This window comes from Folsomia candida, unplaced genomic scaffold, assembly GCF_002217175.1.
Source record: "Folsomia candida strain VU population unplaced genomic scaffold, ASM221717v1 Fcan01_Sc015, whole genome shotgun sequence".
Lineage (NCBI taxonomy): Eukaryota > Metazoa > Arthropoda > Collembola > Entomobryomorpha > Isotomidae > Folsomia > Folsomia candida.
In genome coordinates, this window is record NW_019091207.1 from 2020843 (window position 1) to 2035977 (window position 15135).

Genomic DNA, 15135 nt, shown 5'->3' on the forward strand with positions numbered 1-15135 from the left:
TCTGGCCATCAGTAGCTGTTTGTATTTAGTATTAATTTTAGTTTATTACTCGTTACAAAATTGTTAATATATTATTTGTCACTTATGTAAATGACTACTGTTTGTGTGCTTACATATGTATATAAATAGCTGTAAATGACAATTTCCAAATTAAGAATAAATCTGCAACGTAAAAACTTACTACACTACGCATCCCATCAAGTTGTTTGTTACATATTAATTGGCCAAGACCCCTATTGATGGTCAAGTGGATGCAAACGACACTTGTTCTTGCGACACTACATACAATTATTATTGATTGTTCGATTGCCTATTTCATTGCAGTAGTCATATGATATTTGCGCAAATTATATAATATCCAAATCATGCGTTATTACAATAACAACAAAAATTAAACCTACTGTGTGTCAATCAATACATAAGCAATAGGCCACACAATTAAACAAACACGCATAAGTACATAGTCTCCCAACGTATCCTCTCAAAATTTGACCAAATTAGTATCAGTCCATTACAAATTTAAGCAGTATGAAATTCGCAAAGACGCCTCCTAATGGGTGCGTCTTCTCCTTTTTGGATGTAAATATCGAAATCGTGTCGTTTGTCGATCACAAATTTAATTACTATGAAATGTATCAACGATAGATACTAATTTGGACAAAATCTGAGAGCATACGCTGGGAGACCTCCCTTGTCAGGAGGATATTGTAAAATTGTCTTCTTGCTTCACCGAGTCAATAGTAGAGAAAACACGAACGGCATTCCTGCAATATTCATTAAATTTATTGATTAAACCGATAGAATTAGGGATATAATTAAGCGTTGTATGGTAACTTGTAAATGTACTTACATGTAATTACATGTACAAATCGTCTCAAATGCATCGTCCCGACGCGCAGAAATCCCCCACGACGCAATCCGCCTGTACTTGACACCAGCCATGGCGTCGTTTCTTGAAATAACGGTGGTGGTAATACTGCCCAGATCCTGTCTTATCGTGAAAATTTTTCGACTCTATTTCTACCAGGTAACATACCAGGATCAAAACCACTATCCAAAAAATAAGCGTGCTCCACATTTCTCAGAAGAATCAAATTGAGACACACAGATTTCGATTTCAATCATCAGCGGAACACAGGTTGCGATGAACAGAATCGATTCTTCCAAATTGTTACACCTTTTATACGTCTACATATTTATGTAGCACGGAAAAGGAAAAGTTAACACCATTTTAAAAATTGCCTGTTAATGACGCACTAAATCCTACCACACCGGAAGTTATCTACATTTTCATTTCATATATAACACATCATTCATACGCAGTGGCCGCGGAAGCCGTGGGGACATCTGGGGACATTAACATTGTGGGATAGGGGAGAGAGGGGTTTATGTAAGATGGGCATATGTATGATGGGGAAATCGAATACTCGTGGGGACATTGTCCCTTCGTCCCCACGCTTCCGCGGCCACTGAACATTCCACTTCAATCAAGACTCGATTCGAAACAAAAATGTAAAATAACGTGTTCACACTATTTTTATTTGTAACAAAATCAATCCTGCAAGGTTGTCCCCTAAAACAAAAATACGTACACACAACAAGTTACAAATATATCTATCAAATGTAAATAAATAAATAAATACACATTAAAAAAATGCTATTATTGAGTCTATTCAGCGATATGTAAATAGATTAAGATTTTCATCATGTTTATTTTTCATTCTGGTCGATAACTAACTGTCTCTCTGAGCAAGCCCATTATCGACTAATCAACTTGAACTCTCAAAATAAGCAGGTATATACTCACACGTGTGTACACTCAATCTGCTACATAACCCCATGAAATGAAATGAAAGCAGAAATTATTTACGATCTTATCTTATTATATAACAAACCCAACTTTCAATTTAGCCGAGTTACATATTTATTAATTACGATAAATAATAAAAAAACAGACACATAATTTAATTACTAATTAACTCCTCAAATGCACTCCACATAATGAAATGAAACCAGTCACCAGTATGAAAAATCATAAAAAAAGGGATAATTTATTCAATCTGTTAACACGTGTCATTATTATTTGTTGTAGATTACAAGATGCCCCCTCCCCAAAAATATACAAGATTTATCATCATCCATTCAATAAAGGAACTACTTTCACAGGTAGATGATACATACATATTTCTCATTTTTACCTGCATATCCATACTCATTATTAGCATACGTACTCATTATTATCGATACACAAAATACAATCACTATGCTACACACCACCACAGGATCAGGCCACAACTCATCACGACATTAATAATATTTCTTTCCCAAGAAATCTCTACACATGACATGACACGTACGTACGGGGGGAACACGGGTTTTAATGAAAATGGGTCGGATAAAACCAGAATCGGGTAGCATGCCACGAGTCAGTTCTCATTTCAGCACCCTCCTCCTCGCACAATAAAACCTCTCGTGTTCCTTCCTCCTGTCCAAAGTTTTTCGAAACCCAAAAAACGTATCGTCTTCCAAAAAAATTGTCAAAATGTTATACCCGATTTATAATTTTGCACACTTTTTCGGTCTCAAAATGCTGTAACAATTCCTCATTTTTGAAAACGCCAACAAGAAACATGCATTAACACATATTTTGCAAATCTTTTACCCGATTTCTAATCTTGTACACTTTTTCCATCTAAAAATGCTGTAACAAATTCCTAATTTAAAAAAACGCCAACAAAAAACATATATCAACACACATTTTTTGCACTTAAATGATTACACAAACATGAATTTTGGAACGGCTTCCGTTTCCCCATCCGGCGATTTTAGATTGTTCATTCCACAAGCCCAAAATAGGCGAAGAAAATCCGACCAACGTGAACCTACCAGCATTTTTCTCGAACCAAATCCTCCCCCAAAGTTGAAGTTGCCTTCGAAAAAGAATATTGGGCGGAATGGGAATCAAAGTGACCTTGTCGTGGAATTGGTGCAGAGCCAAAGTCAATTAAATCATAATAATAGCAACAATCCCCACAAGAACAAAAGACCACATTCCTCCACTCCGTATCAGCATTCTCGCTCGTTCGGCAGCGTGGAGGAAGATGTGCATCGGACAAGTAACCAATCCGTCGTCGGAGGGTATTCTGGTGGTACTAAAATGTCAATAAACCAGCCCAGATTGCCCGACATTACGATGATTAACAAATACTATGGGTTAGTCCCGAAAAAATTTACAGTTCATTCCAGACAAGGATACGGGAGTGAAGATTACAGGTAAATAAGGAGGAAATTTATTAGTTTTGCAGTAATTTAACGAAACGTGGGCAAAGTATCTATGTCAAAATACAATATTTTGTGCCTCGTTGTTCTCAGGGTTTGGATTTCTGGGACCGTTACAGCCACAAATAGACGATGAACTGCATGGAGAATACAGCAGTGTTACGAAAATACAGATTTTTTGAACAAATTAACTATTTAGCCCTGTCAAAATACATTATTCTCGCAATTTTTTGCAAGTAAAGTACTTTGACAGGGATAAATAGAAGTTAATTTATTCACAAAACCTATATTTTCATATACATAAATTGCCAATCCATGATTGTGCATGGTCTTCTTCATGCAAATTCTCGTCTTTTTGTGGGTGAAAATCCAAACCCTAGTAAAAATGGAGCTCGAAATACTTCATTTTAGCATAGCCCACCCCTGAATTTTACAGAATTTGCGTATTTAATGATTTTTAATCCCTCTAAATTACCCTAATTCCAGAAAACTCCGAGCCAAAACAGCATTTCGCTCCTCGAAATCCATCCCCACAAAGAACTCTTCTCTCGACGATGGACACTCCGGTTCTGGTGGTTCCGACACAGAGTCCAACGAACCCACGTGGGGTAAAAATGGTCACAGAAAACGGAAGGATGCCGGAAACAGCTTAATAAACTCCAACCTTCGTGACATCAACTCTTCCGAAAACTCAAATCAGAGCCTCCAAACGCGCAAAATATCTGTCGAGCGACAAAACAAACTGTTGAAACATAGAGGACGAAGCTCCTCTCTGCCTTTGACGCCGTCCTCAAAAGGCGAAAATTTCGCCAAAAATGCCAATTCCAGCCCAACCAGAGAAAACCAACGCGTCATTAAAATCGACCTGAGCAACATGAGCTGGGAGGAAACGTACTGCCCGAGCAGTTGTTCCCCAGTGGATGGCACAGATTGTCCCTCCCCCGATTTGCATACAGACAACAGGCTCATAGAAAATAATAATTATGATAACAACGGTAACACGACAAAGAAAACAATAGCTTATCAAGAGTTAAATTTAGCAAAAGCTGACACGAAAAGCGCACAATTTACTGACTCGTTATTATTGTTGGAGGCTGAAAAAACGGCTCAAGTGGTCCAAGTGAGAGCCGCCGGAAGTTGTGAGATTGAGCGTGATAACGATTATGGTCCTCCTCTCAATCGACCTGTCACCTCGATAAACAATCAAGCACAACACCTTTTTGGTCAATCTTATCCAGAAAAAATGAAAACTGACAGCAGTCACAAGGCTGACTTGGAAAAAGACACAGTGCAAAATTCAACCTGCGAGGAGAGCGTGTTCGAAATGGTGAATTCTGGAATTTCAAATAATTCAACCGCAAGGAGAGAAAGGTTACGGAAAAATATTAGTTTTGACGAGCAGATTTTACTTGCTTCGCATGAACTCGGCAGTGGTGCTGGTAAGTCAAATAAAGCCAAGAATAATTATCAGTGGGTGGATAAGTATTTACGGAAAATCGCTTAAATACGTATTTAATATTTACGAAAAAATGCCAAAACATACAAATCAGAATTTCCAGTCATATTGTTTGAATTATTACTTAAAGTTTTTTGTGGCAATTTTTTTGAGCAAATAAAAAAAATCGCCTCAAGTTGTTGAAATATCTACAAAATAAAATATGTAATATATTTTTTATTGTCCAAAATATATACGTGGTTTCCAAAAAACGAAATAATTTGAAATATTTATGTCTGAAAACGTAAAAATATATGTGACAATTTTTGTGAAATTTTTGTCAACTATAAGTGCTAGGGAATACACTCAAAAGTTTGACCTTTTGCCGTCATAAAATTGAAAAGTTGTAAATAAATTCATATCCGCCCTCTGATAATAAACATTTAATTTATATTTACGTACATATGCATATCCTGTTGCATTTACAGAAACCAATCCCCCCAAATCACGCCGACCCACCACCGCCTCCCCATCTTCACAACGTCCCATTCCCCCCACCACCACCAAAACCCCCCTGTCTCAACAACACCTACCCTCCAAAATTCTACCCTGGACGCAAAAATCAGGCAAAACCCTAACTCTGTCCGAACGTCGGGCCAAATTCCAAAAATCCATGTCCATCCATTCCACCGAATCTGCCTCCGCCTCCTCTTTCGACCTTATCGAAGAGTCCTCTGACACAGAAACGTTATCCTCCTCATACCGAACCCCCCCACAAATCGTGCTTCCTCCACCTCCTCATTCGACGACGAGGAAGTCACTCTTCTTCCAACCACCCCCCGAGGTGTCGACCATGGTGGGCCAAATCAGCCCCATCGAGACTCTCGAGATTCAGGTGGAAATCGAGAAAGTTGCCCAGATCCTCAACAACATGCAGAATCAGAATAAAAGTTTTATCGATTTAACCCCCGATGGCTGCTGTGTGGACATTAGTCGTGTTCAGAAAACGGAAACCAACTTGCCTCAAATGACAAATAGTCTTGCGAAAAACTTTGAGACAATTTCGCCAACTAAACCAAAATCCCCAGAAGAAATCAATGATGCCTCTTTCTCCGATTTGAATGGCAATAACTGTTTGCACAAATCAGCAAATTATTTGGCAAATCAAACATTGCTAAAAAAGGAAAGTGGCGATAATAATAATGCAGATTTTAAAGCTAAAAGAGTCCAGGAACCATTAACTTTCACCGAAAAAGTTGGAAACTTTACCGGAAATGGCGTCACTCCTACGACAAAATGTACGAAAAATTCGCCCACTATCACCACCCCAAAGAACCAGTCATGTCCTTGCATCACCTGTAATAACGCGACCCCTGCTGCGGGGTCCTTTGTGACAAATGTAATTCCCACAAAGGTTGTGCAAATTCCTTTCAGACCACCGCTGAAGAAAGCAGTTTCCATTTCATGCGAAAAAGACCTCTTCCCAACATCTGCCAGTGCAAATAATGAGGTTAATGGAATTTCCAACAAAAGTTCCCGACCCAGAACGGCAGTGACTTCAAAGACTTTGACCAGAACCTCATCAACGCCTTTGATTCTTGTTCAAAACAAGACAAACCATCCGTCCAAGAACAGTGGCCAAAATGTAATTCAAATCCAGTCAAGACAGAATAAAGGGAATAAGGATAATAATAAAAGTCAATGTCAACCCACAAATCAAAATCCGGGGTCAAATTATACTACGCGAAAACTCCTTTTGAAGAAAGCCTTGATGGAAATTAATCAGTCGGTGGCTCAACTCGGGAATAAAAAATGGATTTCTTCCATGGGACGACCAAAAACTGCGCCTTCGATTGATCATGGTGGTAATAAAGGGGGAGGAGGTGGAGGGGACGCCACAAAGAAATCCAATGTTTCTCTGGATCAGAGGAGACAACCGTTGAAAACGTAAGGATACTTGCATTCAAAGATAATAAATGTGCATATCAGATCAGGGTTTCGTTGCTTGCGGGTTTGCCACATTTCTTGCACTGCAAAGCAAGAGGCGCAAGAAATGCGAGGTGCAAGAAACTGGGAGAAAGTGCAAGAAATATGGGCCACGCGCCGTATGAAGTATGCGCGGTGGGGCGTCTTTTCTTGCGCCGTGCATTTCTTGCAGGTCAAAATAGCTGCAAGAAATCAATTTCTTGCATTTAGTGATACGTTTCTTGCTGGTTTGTCACATTTCTTGCACTGCAAAGAAAGCAATGCAAGAAATTAAAGGTGCAAGAAACTGGGAGAAAGTGCAAGAAATATGCGCAATCAAGCCACGCGCCCTACGAATTACGGCTACAGGACGTAATTTCTTGCACCTTGCATTTCTTGCAGGTCAAAATACCTGCAAAAAAAACACCCTGCTTTCTTCCCTTTATTTTTTGCAAGTCGTTAATACTTTCCCCCGAAACCCTCCTGCATACAAATATCCATCTTGACTTTGATTTTCAAGGTTCTAATCACAATTTTTGATACACTCCTTCTTTAACTATTCATACATTCATATTTCCGATAATTCAATTGGAAATGTGCATGTGTGCCTGGATTTATTTTATGTGAATGCATTTTCCCACTAATTTCCCTTCAAACACGATAATCCAACATAATGGGATGGGAATGAGGTCGTAAATTATAATGACTGACTGACTGGGAATCGGTCATCAGCCAGCTTTTGTCATCCACGACGACGACGACGACGACACGATATCTCTTCCAAACGTCTCTCGTCTTTTGTCACTGCTGGACTGGACCCAAATTGTCATTCGCATTATTATTATTATTATTATTATGACGGCACAATTATGGGCCATTCGTTGACACACATACACAAATAAATTTGTCCTAATCCACAAAAAAAACTTTGTCTCAAGCTTCCCATAAAATGTGACATTATTATCTCCACAAAGTTTATCTTATCATACTTGTTACAAAACTATTGTACCATCCAAGCAGGTCATAACACACATATTTATGTCTCATCGTGGTTGGTTTGGTAGAGGAGATACATAGAATCTATTATCTTTGACATATTTAAGAAAAAAAGAGTCATCTTAATTGCACTTTGTCACGAAACGAAGGCACTCTCCGTCCCCCACGGTGCATACTTATTAGAAATTCATCTTCTGTAAAGAAAAAAAATAGACAAGATAATTCCATTCAAAAAAGTGTATTTACTTTACTTTTGCAAGAAGGGAAAGCTCTTTTTTATGCCAAAATTTTTATTATATTTTCCATTCTTTATCGGCGTTTTATAGACAATTTCAGTCGCATTTTTTCATACGTATGAAAAAAAAATCATAGCTTGACAAATGAATGAATTTCAATCACTAACCTGGCACGGGTAATGGCATGTCGCCCCGTGTCACCCACCCCCCATTCATGAAGACAAACAAATTACCTCAAATTACTTAGGGAGAAACTTACCCAAAGGAAATGGACGTATGCATGCTCAAGAAGAAAGTTGTATGCAAGTAGGAATCGAATACTGTATCGAAATCGAATACCACGGACTTTCGATTTAATAAAACTTTCAACAGCTCCCATTCTCATTCTTTTATATGTACGTAGGGACACATTATATGCAAATGTATGTATGTACATGTAACTGACATATGATACATACCTAAATATTTGTACATATATTCAGCAAGAAAGGCGTTGAAAATCGTACACATGGCATGCAAATGGTATATAGGCATCACTTTAATAATTCCGGAAAGATTATAAATTATATATTACTGTACCAAGATATATGCAGAAAATATTATGTAAAAGCACATTATCCAAGTTATACATACCCGTGAAAGACTTGCATTACAAGTGCAATGCAAATCAGTGGCCGCGGAAGCTGTGGGGACATGTGGGGACATTACCACTGTAGGAATAGGGGAAGGCGGGGTTTATATAAGATGGGGAGATGATGGGGGCATCGAATAACCGTGGGGACATTGTCCCTCTGTCCCCACGCTTCCGCGGCCACTGCTCTTTTGCTATTATCATTACCATAGAAGAACATGTACATACAGTGGCCGCGGAAGCCGTGGGGACATGTGGGGACATTAACGTAACGGGGGAGGGAGGGGTTTATATAAGATGGGCAGACGATGTGGACAACGAACAACTGTGGGGACATTGTCCCTCTGTCCCCTCACAATCTTCCGCGGCAACTAATACAAATTCATACCCACCATCATTTCGTGACACCCGATATTACTACAACCTGCTTTCTCTTTATCGAACGACAGATCCCCGGCAACATTGACGGGAGCAGGGAACAAACCCGGACAGCTCGTGGGAACCAAAGCCATTCCCAGCACAACCATGGGCCGGAAAACAACGGACCATGCCATCAAACAAACTTCCACCTCCTCCTCCAGCGTGGGACCCGGACATAAAAGTGAGAATGGAGTTGGTGAAAGCAGTGAAAGCGAGAAAATTGGTCCAGCCAAACGCACCCTTCACCGACAAAGTTTCTCCCTCGACGAGGGAATGCTCCTCGGCTTCTCGAACAAGGAGTTTGGCTGGAGTTCAAACTCTTTCGACAAGTTGGTCGATGAATCCAGGATGGACGACGCGTTCCAATCTTCAAAAAAGAGGGAGGAGTGTTTGAAAATTTATCATAAAATGGCAAAGACCGGCGTCACTGTCAAGCTGGATACTATTTTTCGGTAAATATTTTGAATGACTAATTGAAAAAATAGTCTAAGTCATCACATTTTTAATCAGCTCTGGGAATTTATTTAAAAATTCTGAACCACAAATTTGTAGAATATGGAGTTTCAAATTTAAGAAAAATGTACACTCCAGATTTTGACACTTTTTGAAGTAGGAGATTTCAAGTTTCAGAAATCTTCAGAAAAATTGGCACTCGTCAAAACTGGAAACAAATTCACCGGCATTCTATTAATCAATTTACCGACTACAAATTTATCGTCCAGAATTTTAAAATAAATTCCCAGAAGCTTAAAAATGATTTAAAATGTGCTTATTTTAACGATTTTGTCGACACATTTGATCATGTATTGATAATTAATTCACATTTTATCATTTTTTAGCGGAATAATGACGCCCTCCGAATACCGCGCGTTTATCAAGGCTGCCGAAAATGCGGCGAGAGAACTAGCTGAAACGGAAGCAGAAGAAGTAATAAATCCACAAAATGGAAACGTCGATGTTGACGCTGGCGTCGCATCTTCCGTCAAACAGAACAAGACAGCAGAATCTGAAGCCAATAAATAATTACGTACAATGAGAGAATAGAATTAAAATAAGAATCTGCTAAAAATATATCATGTCATTTACTTAAAGTAATCAGATCCAACTGTATTTGTATGATGTTAGAATTTGCTGGTTCAAATCTCATAATTTGTAATATTCTCTATTAGGAAAAAACAGGCTGTGTAGTTCAATTGTCAATTGTGACGGCAAGAATAAACTATTTAATTATTTTAACGAATCAAATTGTGCACCTTGTACTTTGGACAAGAAGATGAAAGGTATATGCTATTATTATAATACTTATGACAATTATTATTAATAATGTACATCAATTGACATAATGCAAATCATGGTGACCTTCAATCTCGCCTGGTCTGTAGCAGAATGACGCTACACAATGTATTTACTTTGCATTATGCAACAACTTATGGAACTTGCTTTATGAATAACGTTTGTTTTCAACGTTTTAACACTGCTGAAATCCCAATCACGCATGGATTCCATGATAAATATTTACATATCATTTTAATGCATTAATAAACCCTCCAAACGAATATAAAAAAGTAGCGTCAGAGCGATCCAAATTTCCATTAGAATTATCCCATATCCCATGACGGCGGACAGACCGACGGACAGACGGACGGACAAAACGATCACAATAAGTAGCTGACGCTACTTAATAACCATTATGATGGTTTGTTACACCTAATTATCTAATTGACTTCTCTGAGGAGAGATAATATTATGCACTTGACCTTTAATGATGTACACACGTGACATGTGTAATGTAAATATGTATACGTGCTACACATAAATACGTTTGGAAGTTGGACTTAATACTGACCAGGTCGGGAATCATCCATGTGATACATCCATCCACAAAAAACTGGAATTCATGGTCAAGCGATTCACCGGCAAGCATATTTATGTATGTACATTTATCTCTGCAGGATAATAATAATAACACCACGTCTGCATAAATAATTCTGCATTTACTCACTGCTGATTTACTTAATACGTGCGGTTGCTGCATTTCAGGAGACATTATCGAATCATAACAAGTAAATAATAATCCTCCAAAATGCGTTCCCTTCCAACAATTTTGTTCCTCTTTTCCGCAATACTTTTACAAATTTCGACCTCCCATAAAATCCTGGTCGTGTCCTTCTTCTCGAGCAAATCCCACAAAATCACGTATTTCCCCCTCCTCGAAGAATTAGCCTCGCGTGGGCACGAAATCACGATAATTTCACCCGTGAAACCCTTCAAAACGGTGCCCAACATTACGGAGATCTTCACCCTGGACTTGGAAGCCATCATGGCTGGAAAATTTGACCCGTACAAACTCAAAAAAGAAGGCAAAGGGATAAACCCATTCCTTATCTTGGAAGAATTTGGCCTGCCCGATATTTGCCGGAGATCCTACAACCTGCCCCAAGTTCAGGGCGTCTTAAAAGAAAGCTATGACCTCGTCTTTATGCAGCCCTTATTTAACGAGTGTGCCCTTGGCATCGTTTACCGCCTTAAGGTCCCCTTGGTCCTCTTTTTTCCGACCAATGTCCCCAATTTCTTGGCGCAGAAGATTGGAAACCACTTTCCTCCGTCCTTTGTGAGCAATGTGTTCCTGGGTTACGGGGATGACATGACCTTTTACCAGAGATTTGTCAGTTTTGGGGCGAACGTGATGATTGACGCTATTCTACGATTTTATTACGAGCCGTACATGTCCTCCATTTACAAGGAGCAGTTGGGACAAGACATACCGGAAGTGACGGAGATCTTGGGGAACGCTTCATTGATATTGAGCAATGGTCACTTTAGCCTTTCTCGACCAAAGCCATTCCTCCCGGATATTGTTGAAGTGGGTGGAATTCATTCCAAACCGGCGGTACCATTGCCAAAGGTATGTACATATCTACATTCTCGTACTTATTCAAAATTCATACTTATTTACTATGTTCGTACTTAGTTACTTGGAAATATCAAAATATTTTAAGCTCCGTTCTTCCCAGGGTTTGGATTTCCAGGGCTGTTACACCCACAAAAAGATAAAAATCTTCGTGGAGAATACGACAGTCATACGAAATTAGTGGTTTTTAAGAAATTAACTTTTTATCCATGTTAAAATACTTTATTGTTTAAAAAAATCGTGAAGACAATGTATTTTGAAAGCGATAAAAAGTTAATTTCTTCACAGAGCTTGTATTTTCAAAGACTGCTGTCTTCCCCATGCAGATTTTCGTCATTTTGTGGGTGTAACGGTCCTGAAAATCTAAACCCTGGAAGAACGGAGCTCAAAATGCATGCTCTATTTTGGCAAAATATGTTCTCCACTTTTGAATTTAAATTGGAAATTTTCCAATACAAATTTTAAAAACATGACTACAACGACGAATAAATAAGTCCAACCTCCCTGATTGTTTTAGGACTTGGAAGAATTTGTCGCCAAAGGTGGCCCCGAAGGCTTCATCTTATTCAGCATGGGATCAGCTATTCCAGGAAATATGATGCCGGAAGCGAAACGCAAACTATTTCTGAACGTCTTTTCCAAGCTGAAACAACAAGTTTTGTGGAAATGGGAGTCCGGCGACATGCCCGATCTCCCAAAAAACGTGCTTCTGAGCAAATGGTTGCCCCAGCAGGACCTCTTGGGTCATAAAAGCATCAAAATGTTTATCACGCACTGCGGTGGGGGCAGGTATACAATTTTCTCATATACCAATCAGCTCTTCGTCTAACAGGAGTTTGAATATTTTAGCACTGAAGAAGCAATTTATCACGGCGTTCCACTTCTCGGGTTAGTGTGCAAATCTTGTCTAAATTAACGTACAATGGAGGTCTCCAACTGTATGTGCCCAGATTTTGAACAAATTAGTGTGAATCGCTCACAAATTTAATTAATCTGTCTGTCTGTCTGTCTGACAGCTCATGTTTGACAGAGTAGAGATATTTCCATCCAAAGAGGAGAAAGCATGCAGTAAATTTGAAAAGTGTCAAATTTGTTAACCTTTTGATGCATTTTCTCCTCTTTGGATGCAAACATTCCAAATGTGAGCATTGGGAGATCTTTTGCATATGCATTGAATTTGTGATGGATTGACACTAACTTGGTCAAAATCGGTGAGCATACACTGGGAGACCTGCATTGTAAGTAGTTCAAAACCTCTAACTGATATGTTAAATAGCATCCCAATGCTGGGAGACCAACCGATGAATGCCAAACAAGCGAAAGGTCACGGATTTCTAGTGCAGCGAGAATGGGACGACTTGACTGAGGAAAGTCTGCTGGAAGGAATCAAAGAAATATTGAATAATAAAAAGTAAGCATTATCTTATCATCTAATTATTATGCAGGTCGACTTATCACGAAAAACTGAATTAACGCAGGTACAAAGAAAACGTGCAACGCCTCTCCGTCGTGTTCAAAGACCAGCCTACCACGCCCCTCGAAAGAGGAGTTTTTTGGGTCGAATACGTCATGAGACACAAAGGTACGCAGATTTAAAATTCAATTAGAAATCTGGTATAGTCAGTCACGCAGGTATTAATTTCTCGGTATTAAAGCTCTTATCGCTTGGTAATAAAATTATGTCGGTTCGTAAAAGTTTGCTACCGACCGATATGGCAAACCTTCAATACCGAGCTACATATTACTTATCAATCCCAGTTTTATGTTCTCTTCACTATTAGAAAAATTCATAATATGTATTTTTTATAAAACATTGTAAAATATGAAACGTCTGCATAGAAAAAGGACCTACAATATTTCCAAGAATTACGAAAAGTCAAAAGATTTATCTACCGGTGTTGAACAGTTCCAATTTTTGCAAACATTACAAAGTTAACAATTGTTTGCATAAGTTCCAACTTGAAAAAAAATAATCATCATTAAGTGTCCACTCCGCACTTCCGTGGTGTCGTGCCGGGACAGTAATAAATAATAAGAATAATGTGATATCTGTAGAGTCTGATACCGCTTGGTATTATTTTAGTACCGAATTTGTACATAAGAGTGTACAAAATCATTCGTCAGAAAACCAGGTATAAATATTTCCTACAAAATTGTAAACTTCAATACAGCCAGAAAAGTGTAAATTTTTCGTACAAAATTATGTTCTTGAAAAAAAAACACTTATAAATCTCGTATAGTCAGGTATACATTAATTTCTCCGTATTAAAGTTGCTACCGTTTGGCATTAAAATTATGAGAATTCCCGTATGCAAACTTTACTACCAACTTATTACTACACGGTATTATTTATCAATACTACTTTGGTAGGGCCATACATTAATACCTGTGAATACCGCTTGGTACTATTTTAATACCGGATTTCTAAGAGTGTATATAAAATGTACACTTTAATTAATCACACTTTATTCCAAATACTTCAGGTGCTCTGCAACTACGAAGTGCGTCTCGAAACCTCAATTTCTTCCAGTACCACTCCATCGACGTTATCGGGGCTTATTTGGCCCTTATAGTCGGACTTGCATATCTGGTCTTCGCTATTTTGAGGTTTATCCTCCGAAAAGTTTGTGCATGTTTCGGAAGCGGTTCAAAACCAGGGGTCAACAAGAACTTGAAGAAAACCCAATAATAATTTTCAAATTTCCAAAAATAACCAAACCACTAATTTTTTAAGAAATCTTTGCCATAATTTTTTCTACGCATTTCTCGATAATGAATTTACATTCCAAATATTATATTGACAAATAAAGTAAAACTTGTCCTCGTTTTCCATTAAAACTTTCCCCTCATACAATTAAGTAACTTTTGAGTCTACAATTAAGTACCCTTTTTATAATTTACATATTACCTTTGCACATGCATAATTAAAATGCATACATATTTATGCAAATATGTATGCGAAAATGCATAAATACCACTTAACTTTTATAATTTATTACCTACATACGTATATTCTGCACGTGCATGCATAACTTAAATGCATGCATATTTATGCAAATATTTATACATGAAAACGCATAAGTATGCACCACTTAACATGAAAATGCACTGTACAGATATTACAAGTTATAATTTATAACATAGTCTGTCTACCTGCATAAGTCATCCCTACCTTTAAAGGGCTCCTGTAAACCTTGAATTACGATTGAACCCTTCCTTATTCCTTCAGGGTTCATTGAATTCAAGGCATTCTTAAAATCAA

General features: G+C 38.2%; 2 protein-coding genes and 1 long non-coding RNA gene across 3 annotated transcripts; 2 read left to right on the forward strand and 1 right to left on the reverse strand.

The window, feature by feature from the left end:
* Positions 1-1174, reverse strand: LOC110856268. The gene is made up of 2 exons (XR_002548558.2): positions 851-1174; positions 1-764 (listed from the first exon to the last, which is right to left on the reverse strand). It is a non-coding gene; the product is annotated as an uncharacterized LOC110856268 (long non-coding RNA).
* A 1270-nt stretch (positions 1175-2444) lies between these two features.
* LOC118437698 lies at positions 2445-10199 on the forward strand. The gene is made up of 5 exons (XM_035856992.1): positions 2445-3273; positions 3766-4718; positions 5203-6661; positions 8992-9414; positions 9802-10199. The coding sequence occupies exons 1-5, from the start codon at positions 2786-2788 to the stop codon at positions 9983-9985; spliced, it is 3507 nt and encodes a 1168-aa protein (XP_035712885.1). The 5' UTR covers positions 2445-2785; the 3' UTR covers positions 9986-10199.
* A 739-nt stretch (positions 10200-10938) lies between these two features.
* LOC110856218 (UDP-glucuronosyltransferase 2A3) lies at positions 10939-14804 on the forward strand. Its single transcript, XM_022104688.2, has 6 exons — positions 10939-11867; positions 12391-12662; positions 12723-12761; positions 13150-13284; positions 13352-13455; positions 14357-14804. Exons 1-6 carry the CDS (start codon positions 11046-11048, stop codon positions 14560-14562), a joined length of 1578 nt encoding a protein of 525 aa, XP_021960380.1. The 5' UTR covers positions 10939-11045; the 3' UTR covers positions 14563-14804.
* The last annotated feature ends 331 nt before the right edge of the window (positions 14805-15135 follow it).